Source organism: Aethalodelphis obliquidens, unplaced genomic scaffold, assembly GCF_003676395.1.
Source record: "Aethalodelphis obliquidens isolate GAN/ISIS:26980383/991018 unplaced genomic scaffold, ASM367639v1 scaffold25, whole genome shotgun sequence".
NCBI lineage: Eukaryota > Metazoa > Chordata > Mammalia > Artiodactyla > Delphinidae > Aethalodelphis > Aethalodelphis obliquidens.
Window position 1 is genome coordinate 30,608,275 of NW_020837969.1, and position 12,941 is coordinate 30,621,215.

General features: G+C 35.4%; 1 protein-coding gene across 1 annotated transcript in view; it reads right to left on the reverse strand.

Annotated features, from left to right (window-relative positions):
* Positions 1-1,695: 1,695 nt before the first annotated feature.
* The window catches only part of LOC113628960 (A disintegrin and metallopeptidase domain 3-like), a 101,897-nt gene continuing 90,651 nt past the window's right edge, over positions 1,696-12,941 (reverse strand). The window contains exons 19-20 of the mRNA XM_027123018.1: positions 4,743-4,909; positions 1,696-2,238 (exon numbers count right to left, since the gene is read on the reverse strand). Coding sequence (XP_026978819.1) covers positions 2,191-2,238; positions 4,743-4,909 — 215 coding nt within the window. The 3' untranslated portion in view covers positions 1,696-2,190. The remainder of the gene's footprint in view (positions 2,239-4,742; positions 4,910-12,941) is intronic.

Here is a 12,941-nt window from a genome sequence, read left to right on the forward strand (position 1 = left end):
AGCTATCTTCCTGCTGTATAGCAATGAACATCATTTAAGTACTTCTTCTTACACTCTACAGCCAAACTCTCAACTCATTCTGTTGGTTCACCTTCAAAATTTATTCCTAAGACCATCTTTACTATCCCTGGTCTGAGGTAACATCCCTTCTCTCCTGGATTAGTCCTGACATTTTTTTTTCATTGTATCATTCATGTGCTTGAAAAGCTCCTGCCCAGGTATATGCATGGGCTGCTCTGCCAGCTCTATGCCTGTCTAAGCCAGACTTGGTTTACAGCTGGAATGGTAAAGCTCTCTCTTTAGCTGTGGGAAAGCCTGAATATCCGGTTTCACTTTTTGCTGAGATAAGGGCAGTGGGATTTATGATGGGCTTTTTAAAATTTAAAATAAGGAACCTTGAGAGCTTGCGCCTGAGGCGTCTCTCTGACCCACAGTGCTTGCCTGCACCCCCTCTTGCTGTACTGCATCCTTTGCATTTAGATAGAAGCCTTCTGGGAGCTGACGGTGATGTCAGGTGACTCCTTTCAGATATCTAAACTAGGTCATCATTTGCGCCTCCTCCAATTCCTTGCTGACACGTCACTTGCTCCCTAGGGCCTACTCAGTCAGTCACATTTAAAGTTGCCACCCAGTTCCTCCTTCAGTGTCAACTGCCCAGTTAGCCCCACTTCTCTCATCTTCCCCATAAAGAATCACCTTTCAGTACCAACTTATAAAATATGTTTATCGGACGAATGTGTCCAATTCTTGAGGCAAGACCTTAATATAACCATAAAGTACTGGTGGCAGGAGATGACTGTGAAAAATAGAAAAAAGTGTAAAAGAAAGCAAGATATTGCATTTACGAATTAAGACTTGGAGAAAGCCGGGGAGATGCGTGCTCACTGTACCGCTCTAGGAGAAAATGACTGAAGTTGTATGGAGGTGAGAAGTTCAGGTGAAGACACCCAGCATGATGATGGAACTATGACGGAGAACATGAGAAGAAGACAGCCGAGGGCCAGAATCTTCACCTAAGATGCGGGCCTTTAGTAAAGAGATCAGAGAAGAGGGAGAGGGTGGTCTAGGCAGAAATAAGACTACTTTACATTGAGGACAGGAGTCATAAATGATTTGCTTGGTGGCCGATAAGGAAACAGAGACCCACTGACTTTTTTCTCCATCAAAGTCAGATGTGACAGGTAAGTAAAGAGATGATCTCGGGATCTCACACTTAGATGAGTTTTTGATTGTTTTCCTTTACTTCCAGGGATAAGTCTAATATGTCAAATATCACGATTTCTTTACGCATGAGTTAGAAATTTGAACGACATATACAGAAGCCTCCTTTATCCTAACTGACGGTAAAGAATTGTTCTTCTGCCTTGGAGGGTGAGTGCATTTAGCATTTGCCTGGCATCCTCTAGGTCCTCAATAAGTGTAAATTCCATTCCCTATCGCCAGTCTTGTATCAGAAAATATGTGGCAAAATTGCAGAGTTCTTAAGAGCTTCAACCTTAGTGTCTGGTTGTCAAACTGAAACTCAAAAAACTCACTAAAATTCTACACATGTGGGGAATTATTTACATTCTTTATGTCTGTTTCCTTATTTCTAAAATAAGGAGAACACAGTGCTCTGTGGCAGCCTGGATGGGAGGAGAGCTTGGGGGAGAATGGATACATGTACATGTGTGGCTGAGTTGCTTTGCTGTGCACCTGAAACTATCACAACATTGTTCGTCAGCTATACTCCAATACAAAATGAAAAAGTTTAAAAGAAATAAAATAAGGAGAACAATAACCGGGGAGTTAGTGAGGAATAAATACAGGTGTTGGGAGAAAACTTGTGTAAACCTCTCGTTTAGAACGTTAAATCTACCAATCAAATGCATGATTGCACATAAATATTTTAAGAAAATATTAAAAAATCCCTTTAAAGTCATTTCTTTTTACAAAGATGTTGGTTAATAAATCTGTGGCTAATGTGAGTTAATGTTAAATGTTTCTAGATAAGTATAAAATAAAATTAACATCAAATGCTTTGTTTTAGTCTTTGTTTTAGTATATGATAGCAACAAATAGAAATCAAAATGATGAAATACGGGAATAATATCTTCCTTATACTGAGGTACTGTTAAAAATATTGTTTTAAGTATTTAATGAATTATATCATTTTGTCAATAGTTTGATTCCTTTACTTCACCTTTAACTCTAAGACTGGTTGCTGTTACTCTTCCTACTGCTGTCTTCTGATAGAGATTTGTTTAAAAGAAACAACTATTTTTAAGGTTAGGAAACACTGTAATCTTAAAGTCAAGAAAAGTAATGAAGCTAGATTTGTCCTAATTACTCAATTAATATGTACCAATATCCACTTTGCTTTCTATATGCCACTCAGGGATGATATATTGTAGTGCTTGTTTTTTTTCCTAAGGTTAGCCTAACTTTTAAATATGTTAAGCATTTTTAAAATTTCAAACTAAAAATCCATCTATTACTTTTCTCTATTTTGTCTACATGGAAGACTGGATGAAATATTAAAATATCTATGATAATGCTTCTCCAATTTAAACAGATAATTTACATGTAAATTCTTAAATTATCATAACTTCAGTTATATGATTTCTGTCAAATACCTACATGAATACTTATTATTTCACTTCTGTTAATGAGGTCCTTAATGAGGCCTCTCTATTAGCTATGCTTAGTTACACTTTGTGGTATTTATACAGCCTCCATTTGTTCTTTGGCTCCTATACACACTCAGCTCCTGTTGAAGAGGAATGTCATGGTGTAAAGGTTCCTACTAAATGGCTACAATTCTTTGTTCACAGATGATAAAATCAGGTTTGAACACCTAACTCAGGATTATAAATCCAGACGGAACACTGGCTGAAATGAGATACACCTGCACAGTTATTTCCTTCTGTCTCTTGAGAAAATGAACTAACAGGCACTGGTTTTGGCAGATTACTGGGATTTTTACTTGAAAATGAAACTAGAAAGAGTTGAGATAGGTACTCTGGGCCATGTGTAAGCAGAGCAGTCATCTTGGAGAGAATGGACATGGACAAGAAGAGACGATGTCAACCGTAAAGGCTTTGGGTGATGGAGACAATGGCCTGGCTCATAACCATCCAGTTCCTTACCACCCTTTTGTGTTTCAGCTCTACATCATTTCTTGCCCTTGCAGCCCTGAAACCATCTACTGCTGCTCCAAAATTTAGGCTGTCACGAGCAGACTTTGTTCTTTATGATCAGTGGTACCTTACTCTAGCATCTCTTCCCAAAGTCAGGTCGAGTTCTTGCAACTATTCAGATTTGTCCAAGATGTCTTAAGTAAGAGCACAGGAAGACATGCCAGATATCATTCAATTAAGTCAGTTTATAACAGTTGAATGATTGATGAATCATGCAGAAGACTACCCTGAATTACCTGGTCGCTGCTATCTTGTTCATAAATAAGATTAACTAACTTGGGAAGTAGAGGTGTTGACTGAAATTTTATATAATTATTTTGTCTCTGGCTACACAAATGAGAAACAAAAATGATTTCCTTTAAAATGAAGAAATGAGACCCACCTCCTTACCCTTGCTTCTGCATTCTCATTTTCCTAAATATTCACTAAGAAAATTGTGGCTTGTATTGTTGTTACAGTAAAGAAAAAAGCAGTATGAAAGTGAAGTAAGTCAGACAGAGAAAGACAAAGTGTGATCCCACCTATATGAGGAATCTACAAAAAAAACCACCCTTACAGATACAGAGAACAGATTGGTGGTTGCCAGAAAAATGGGATGGGGGGCGGTGAGCAAAATGGATAAGAGGGTCAAAAGGTACAAACTTCCAGTTGTAAAAAAAACAAGTCATGGGGATATAATGTACAGCATGGCGACTATAGTTAAAATAAGGAATTACACTCTTGAAACTTGCTAAAAGAGTAGATCTTGAAAGTCCTCATCAGGAGAAAACCAAATTTTTGTTAACTATGCATGGTGACAAATATTAACTAGACTCATTGTGGTGACCATTTTGTAATATATACAAATATCAAAGCATTATGACATAAACATGAAACTAATATGTCATATGTTAATTATACCTCATTAAAAAAAAGACCTAATCAAGCTCTGCTCTACAAAAAAAAACAAGAAAAACAAAACAAAAAAAAAACGGAAAAGCTGCTCAAGTGCCTTAATTCTAATTTTAGAAACACATGAGTGATATTGATTATGTGTAAAATGGGCAGTATCCTATGTGTGTTCTCTCCCTCATTCTTTGCCATCTTATATTTTCTCAGTTTCCCCGTATTCTATACTTCCCTGTCTCTATTAATCTTCACCTTCCTCATTCTATGCTGCCCTCTCTCTATTAATCTTCACATTCCTCATATTCTATGCTTCCCTGTCTCTATTAATCTTCACCTTCTTTATTCTATGCTGTTCTGTCTCTATTAATCTTCTTGGCACAAGTGAATGTCAGTGCAAGGAAACAGGGTTGCTTGGGAAGTAGACAGACCTTCTAAAGCAGTTACAGCCAACATGGCTTGCTATTCGAAAGGTACTGAGGATTTACTGAGTTACTTCAGTTGTTCCTGGGCCTATATAAACACGAAACTTACCCACCTGCCTGAAATCTGAAAAAAATTTGGTATGTTTCTGAACATTTACCCAATCCATCCAGGAGTCCCTACTTATAATATTCTGAATAATATTTGGATTTTCTCCTAAATCATTTTAAATATTAAATATAATGAGTTTACTCACCCTTCACTTACTGTGCCCTCTCTGTCCCAAAATATCTTCATTTTATTCCATTTAAGAGCAATGATGGGAATTAAAATGAGGAAAGGCAGGAAAACGTAGAAACTGATCACAAGGCCGTTTTTTCGAGAAGCACCACGTCGTTTTACCAACATGTCTGTACTTTTACCTGAAAACATAAGAGTACCTTTTAACTTTTTCAGAAATGGTATTCAAAGTATATTAATAATTTGAATTATAAAACTTTGGAATTCAAATAATATAATCATAGAGTTAATAAATTTAAATGTGTTTTCCAATATTCTGTGACTATGCCCCAAAGTGCATTATATATTTCTGTCAAATATATATATATATAATTTATTTTTAACCTTTGTATGTATATTTAATATTTATTTATGTGCTACTTTCTAATGTATTTTATTCTATCATATTCCCGTCTATGAACTGCTACTTAGGACACATTAGATTGATATTTTCATCTAATAGGTTCTTCCATTTTAAATATAGAGCAAAAAAAGAAAAGAACTATTTTAAAAATTATTTATGGAAAATTATTGATATAACTGAGGCTAATTAAAAAAAACAATAGTAGACTAGGTTAAGTTACATAATAGATGTATAAAGTGATATTGTTTTAATTTTGACTGTACTAATTAGAAAAATAGATATTCCTCTTGGCATTATAAAGACATTACATAAAACTAGAAAACTAAATCTATGGAAACTTGGCCCAGTGAAGCAAAAGAAATAAACCAGACAATTAAAATACAAAAAACTATATCAAGCAATCAGAATTACCACCAAAGCAACTATTGGGGATATTAAGTGTAAATGAATTTAATGCCCCCTCAAAAAGACAAAAGGATCCGTGATGTTGAAACACACACACAGTCCAATTATATGTTGATTAGAAGTAATTTACCTTAAAGTGATTTAGGAAGTTTTATGTATTATAAGAAATAAATTAGCAAATATATGCAAAAATACTGAAACTAATCAAACATGCAGCAGTCTCATGCTATGGTAGAACTCAACACTTTATAGCTCTCCTTTCCTGGCCTCACCCATCAGAAAAGGTCCATTCTCCTTTAATCCATCTTTACTAAAATTATCATGTTGCAAGTGGAGCTTCCTTCTCATGTGGTTAATTACTCCAAAGACTGATTAAAGAGATCACTATTAGATTACCTGGGAGATATCTATTACTCTAAGGAAGAAAGATGGGCATGATGAAATTTTTCCATTAAATGTGTCAAATAATAAAAATATGAAACAGGATAAGACATGAAGGAAATGGTTTCTGGAAGTCAACAGGAAACACAGAACTAAAATATCTGAAGAAAAGAAAACATGATGTTGATTTTATGGAAATACAATTCTACCTATGGATAATTTGCTGATCTCAGAACAGAGAATTGGAGTCCTAAGCAAAGTACATCATTCCCATGGAGCAGAAGACAGAGCTCACAGCAGAAGAAATGGTGGGAACCTGAAGGGTGCAGCATTGAACAGAAAGTTGCTCTGAAATTAAGGATTCCAGAACTGTTAAGGGGATCCTTGCAGGTGTCCTTGGCAGAAGGATAAGGAATATATATGTGTATATATACATACATAGTATGAGACAATCTGAAGCTAATTAGACAGCAGCTCTTACTGGGGTGAGAGTGGAAAAGAGATACCAGAGTTTGAGCAGTAGTGGTAAAAAGAGCACCAAGAAGATCCCAATTTCTCCACATCCTCACCGGTACTTGTTGCCTGTGTTTTTTATTATAATAGCTATCCTAATGAGTGTGAAGTAGTATCTCGTGGTTTTGGTTTGCATTTTCCTAAGATGTTGAACATCTTTTCATGGGCTTTTTGGCCATTGGTATATCTTCTATGGAGGTGTGTTTATTTAAATCCCTTCCCTTTATTTATTTATTTATTTATTTAGGCTGCATTGGGTCTTCATTGCTGCACGCGGGCTTTCTCTAGTTGCGGCGAGTGGGGGCTACTCTTCGTTGTGGTGCGTGGGCTTCTCATTGCAGTTGCTTCTCTTGTTGTGGAGCACAGGCTCTAGGCGCGCGGGCTTCAGTAGTTGTGGCTCAGGGGCTTAGTTGCTCCACGGCATGTGGGATCTTCCTGGACCAGGGCTCAAACCTATGTCCCCTGCACTGGCAGGCAGATTCTTAAGCACTGCACCACCAGTGAAGTCCCTAAATCCCTTCCCATTTTTAATTGGGTTATTTGTCTTTTTATTATGGACTTGTAAGTGTTCTTTATATATTCTGGATACAAGTCCCCTATGAGATATAATATTTACAAATATATTCTCCCACTCTGTAGTTTGTCCTTCACTGTCTTGGTTGTTATCATTTGCAGCACAAAAGTTATCAATTTTGATGAAATTCAATCAGTCTATTGTTTCTTTCTTCACCTGTGCTTTGGTGTCTTCGATAACACAGCCTATGCCAAGGTCACAAAGATTTACTAATATGTGTTCTGAGTGTTTTATAACCTTAGCTCTTACATTTAGATCTATGATCCAATTTCAGTTAATTTTTGTGAACCTTGTGATGCAGTAATCTAACTTCGTTTGCATGTGGATATCTACTTGTCCCAACACCATTGTTTTAGAAGACCATCCTTTGTCCTTTGAATTGTTTTGACATCTTTGTCAAAAATCCATGACTGTTAGCATGAAGCTTTATTTCTGGACTCTCTCTTCTATTGAACTAAATGTCTACCCTTATTCTTGGGGCAGTACTACACTGTCTTGATTAGTTAGCTTTGTAATACGCTTTGGAATTGTGTTTTCAGTTTTAAGTTTTCTTGAAAACTATGTTTTCAAGATTGTTTTTACTATTCTGTGTTGCTTGAATTTCTGTAAGACTTTAAGATCAACTTTTCAGTTTCTGCAAAAGAGACAGCTTGGGTTTGTTAAGGATTGTGTTGAATTTGTAGATCAATTTTGAGAGTATCTGGAGTAATAACAATATTGAGTCTTCCAGTACATTAACAGGAGATGCCTTTACATTTATGTAGATCATTCTTTCAATAATGTAGTTTTAGCTTTCAGTGTATATCTTACACTTCTTTCCATAAAATTATATCTAAACTTTGTATTATTTTTGGTGATGTCATAAAATGGAATTTTTGCCTGACAATTTTGCTTTACTGTGGTAAAATACTCAACACATGAAATTTGTTACTTTAAATGTTTTTGAGTGTACAGTCAATGGCATTAAGTACATTCACATCTTTGTGCATCTATTATTACCATCAAACTCTAGAACGTTTTCATCCTCCCAAACTGAAACTCAATCCTTTAAACATCGATTTACCAGTCCCCCTTCCTCCAGCCCCAGGCAACTACCTTTCTACTTTGTCCCTATGAATTGACTACTGTAGGTACCTCATAAAAGCACAGTCATCCAATACTTGTCCTCTTGTGACTGGCTCATTTTAGTTAGCATAAGGTTGTCAAGTTCCATCCATATTGTACCATGTGTCAGAATTTCATTCCTTTTTAAAGCTAAATAATTTTCCATTGTATGTATATACCACCATATGGGTATACTGTTGATGGACGTTTGAGTGTTTTCACCTTTCGGCTATTGTGAATAACGCTGCTAAGAACATGGGTGTCCAAATATCTGTGAGTCCATGCTTTCAGTGCTTTGGGGTATATACCTAGATGTGTAAATTCAGGATAATATGGTAATTCTATGTTTAATTTTATGAGGAACCACCATACCGTTTTCCACACGGGCTGCAGCACTTCTACATTTCCACCAGCAATGCACAGGAGTTCCAATTTCTCCACATTTTCATCAGAACTTGATAGCTTCTGAAATTTTTAAATAATAGCCATCCCAGTAGGTTTGGATTAGTGTCTAGTTGGAGTTTCGACCTGCAATTCCCTCACAATTAGTGACGTTGAGCAACTTCGCATGTGCTTATTGTCCATCTATGTATCTTTTTTGAAGAAATGTCTATTCAGGTCTTTTGCCATTTTTAATGGGATTTTATGTTTCTTTGTAGCTGAGTTGTAGGAATATTTTACATATTCTACATATTAATTTTCATCAGATATATGATTTGTGAACATTTTCTCTTATTCTGTGGGTTAGCTTTTTCCTTTATCAATAGTGTCCTTTGATGCACAACAGTTTTTAATTATAAAATTCTAATTTATCTACTCTTTTCTTCTGTTGCCTGTGCTTTCAGTGTCATATTCAATAAATCATTTCTAAATCTAATGTTATGAATATTGCCCCTTTTGTTTTCTTCTAAGGATTTTATAGTTTTAGCTCTTGACATTTAAATCCTTGATTCATTTGGAGTTAATTTTTTTTTAAGGTGTAAGTAAGGGTCCAACTTCATTCTTTTGCATATTGATATCCAGTTATCCCAAAATTATTTGTTGAAAAGACCATCCTTTCTCCCCTTGAGTGGTCATGGCATCCTAACTGAAAATCATTAGACTGCATATGTGAGAGTTTATTTCTGGACTCCCTATTTTTTCCATTGGCAAATTTCAGTTTTCTAATTTTGTTGCCCAAGTAATATATCAACTTTCAGGAAGGTACAAAAGAGCCTCTCCAGGGCTCTTGTTTTTAAACTTTATAATGGTGGTGTTGATATTGATCATCCAAATGAAATCTCATACTACAAGTCATCAGAGTGGACGATGCTCTCATAATTTTCCTCCAACTGAAGAATCAATGAATGAACAGAATATTTCTAGTAACAGAAAGGAAATATGATATTCTCATCCAGTTAATCATACTTCAGCATGTAATATTTTGTCACAAATACCTAGAATATTCTGTATTGTAAAGAAGATCTAGGATAGTATCTTTTCACCTTTTATTACATTTGGGCATGAACATTTACTTGATATGATTCACAAGTGGACAAATATACATGCAAAGTTGATTGAAAGGAGTTAGATGATGTAGGAGTGATAAACAGTGATTAATCATTTTAATTGGTGTTTGTAAATATAAAATTAAAATACGTTCTATTATAGTACAACATTATTTACAGTAGCTCTAAAGAAAGTGAAATAACAAATATGAAATAATAAAATGTACAGTGTCTGGTGAAAATTACAAAATTATGATGAAGGAAATTAAAGAAGACATATAAGTGGAAAGAAATACTGTGTTCATACACTGGAAGATTCAATAGTAAATAATAAAAATGTGAAACTTCCTAAATTGATCCATACGTTTAACACAATTTGCATCAAAATCACGGCAAAATTTTTTTGTAAACATAGACAAGCTTAATGTATATGGAAAAGAGAAACCTTAAAATAGCCAAAACCATTTTGAAAAAGAAGAATGAAATGGGAAGACTCACTGTTCCTGCTGTTCAAGATTACCCTATAACCACAATAGTCAAAACAGTGTAGTATTGGTGGAGGGAATGACACATAGATCAGTGGAACAGAATAGAGATCTGAGAAATACATCAACACAAAAATGTCCAATTAATTTTTTTTTTTTTCGGTACGCGGGCGCGCAGGCTCAGCGGCCATGGCTCACGGGCCCAGCCGCTCCGCAGCATGTGGGATCTTCCCAGACCGGGGCACGAACCTGTGTCCCCTGCATCGGCAGGCGGACTCTCAACCACTGTGCCAGCAGGGAAGCCCTGTCCAATTAATTTTTAACAAAGATGCAAAATCAACACAGTGGACAACAGACAGCTTTTTCAAAGCATTGTGCTAGAACAATTTGACACCCATAAATCGGAAAATTAATCTCCTACCCTTTATAAAAAGTAATCAAAATGGATCATGGACTTAAATATAAAACATAAAACTATACCTTTTACAGATATCATAGCAAAAAAGTTCAAGACTTAAGACTGACAAAGAATTCACATACTTGACACCAAAAGCATAGATCCAAAAAGGAAAAAAAGAAGAGCTTATCAAAATAAGAACTGGAAAAAAAAACCTTTTGGTCTGAGAAAAAAACACTTGGAGAGAATATGTTCAAATCACAAATCCCACAAAATAGATGTTTGTGTGAAAACTCAACATTTAATAAACAATACAATTAACAAATGGGAAAAAGATATGAACAGACTTTTCACTGAAGTGGATATGCAGGTGCCAAATAAACACATTAAAGATATTCAATTATCATTATCCATTAGGGAAGTACAAATTAAAAGCACAATGAGATATTAAAACACACCAATAGAATGGCAAAAAAAAAAATAGTGGTATCTTCAAATGTTGGCAAGGCTGCAAAAAACCCATTCATTTATCACTGGTGGGGATGTCAAACAGTATATAGCCACTCTGCAAAAAGCTTGGCAGTTGCTTTAAAAATTATAAATGGCTTACCATAGACACAGCAGTTTCACTCTCAGCCATGCTTCCCAGAGAATTAAACATTTATCTTCATGCAGAATCTTCCACACAAATATTCATTGCAGATCTATTCATAATAACTAAAACTTGCCATCCACACAATGTCCTTCAATGGGTGAATAATTAAACAAAATATGCTACAGACATACAAAGGAATACTAGTCATCAATACAAAGGAATGAAGTGAGAGGAAAAGACACCCTCAAAAAGATACAAACTACATGGTTCCATTTATATGACATTCATGAAATAACATAATTAGAAAGATGAAGAGCAGTTTAGTGGTTGCCAAAAGTTCGGAAAGGGGAAAGAGGGAATGAGTGTAGCTATATAAAGGAGTAACAATATCAGGGAATGAGTGTAGCTATATAAAGGAGTAACAATATCAGGGAATGAGTGTAGCTATATAAAGGAGTAACAATATCAGGGGCCATGTAGTGATGATGCAGTTCTATATCTTGATTGTGATGGTGGGTACCCAAACTTGAACATGTGGTGAAACTGCATAGAACTAAATATATGCACATGTGAATGCATACACACACGTATACACAGATAAGTGTATGTATACTGGTGAAATGTGAATACGGTCTGTGTATTTCATCAATGTCCATTTCCTGGTTTTGCTATTCTACTGTAGTACTGAAACATGTTAACATTGACTGAAGCTGAGTAAAGTATTCGTAAGACTGCCCTCTAAATTTTTTTGCAACCCTTTATGAGTGTATAATTATTTCAACATAATAAGCTAACTAAAAATAACAGTGGGATATCATTACACATCTAAAGCTGGCAAAAAAAAAAAATCAAACAAAACCAACAAAAACGACAATACCAAATGCTTGTGAAGTGTGGATCATCTGTGCAGAGTAACTGGGACTCTCACAGATGAATGGAGGGAAGGAAAATGGTAAAGCCACTTTGGAAAATAGTTTGGCTGTTTCTTAAAAAATTAAAAATACACTCATTAAAAAAAATACACTGAGTAAACGATCCAGCTATCTCACTTATAGGTATTATAGTGAGAACTTATATATAGACAAAAGTGCCTAGGTATTTACTCATCAAAAAGTGAGAACTTAAATACAGACGAAAGCCTATGTGCACGTTTACAGCAGCGTCATTCAAAATTGCCAAAATCTAGAAACGACCCAAATACCCTACAATGTGTGAATGGATAAACAAACTATATAGTTCATCTTTTCAATAGGAAGCTACTTAACAGTAATAAAGAATGAACTATTAAAACATATGCCAATGAGAATGAATCTCAAATGCATGTATGCTGTTCAGAACATTCTGGAAAAGGCAAATCTATAGTGACAGAGACCAGGTCACTGGTTGCAAGGAACTGGCAGTGGGAGATGAATACAAAGGGCAGCAGCCAGAGGGAGGATCTGAGGCGATGGACCTGTTGTGCATCATGACTGTGGTGGTTGGAACGGAATACATACATTTTTCAATACTCACAGAACTATATACCACAGAGTGAAGGCTACTGTGTGAACATTTTTTAAAAAGCAAAATATTCTTAATAAAAAATAAATATTAAAAAAGAGACAATGACTAATAATTTTTTCAAAATTTCCAGAAATACACGAACCTATATATTCAAGAATCTCGCCAAACCAAGCAAGATAAATTCAAAGAAATACACATCTTGGTAAACCACTACGGAAAATCAAAGATATAAAGTAAGTCCGCAACTCAGACAAGGAATGAAGGAAGCATTATATTATTGGGATGAATAATAAGAATGACAGCTGCATTCTCATCACAAAACGGAAGCCAGGATACAATGGGATTACATCTTTAAATTGCCGAAAGA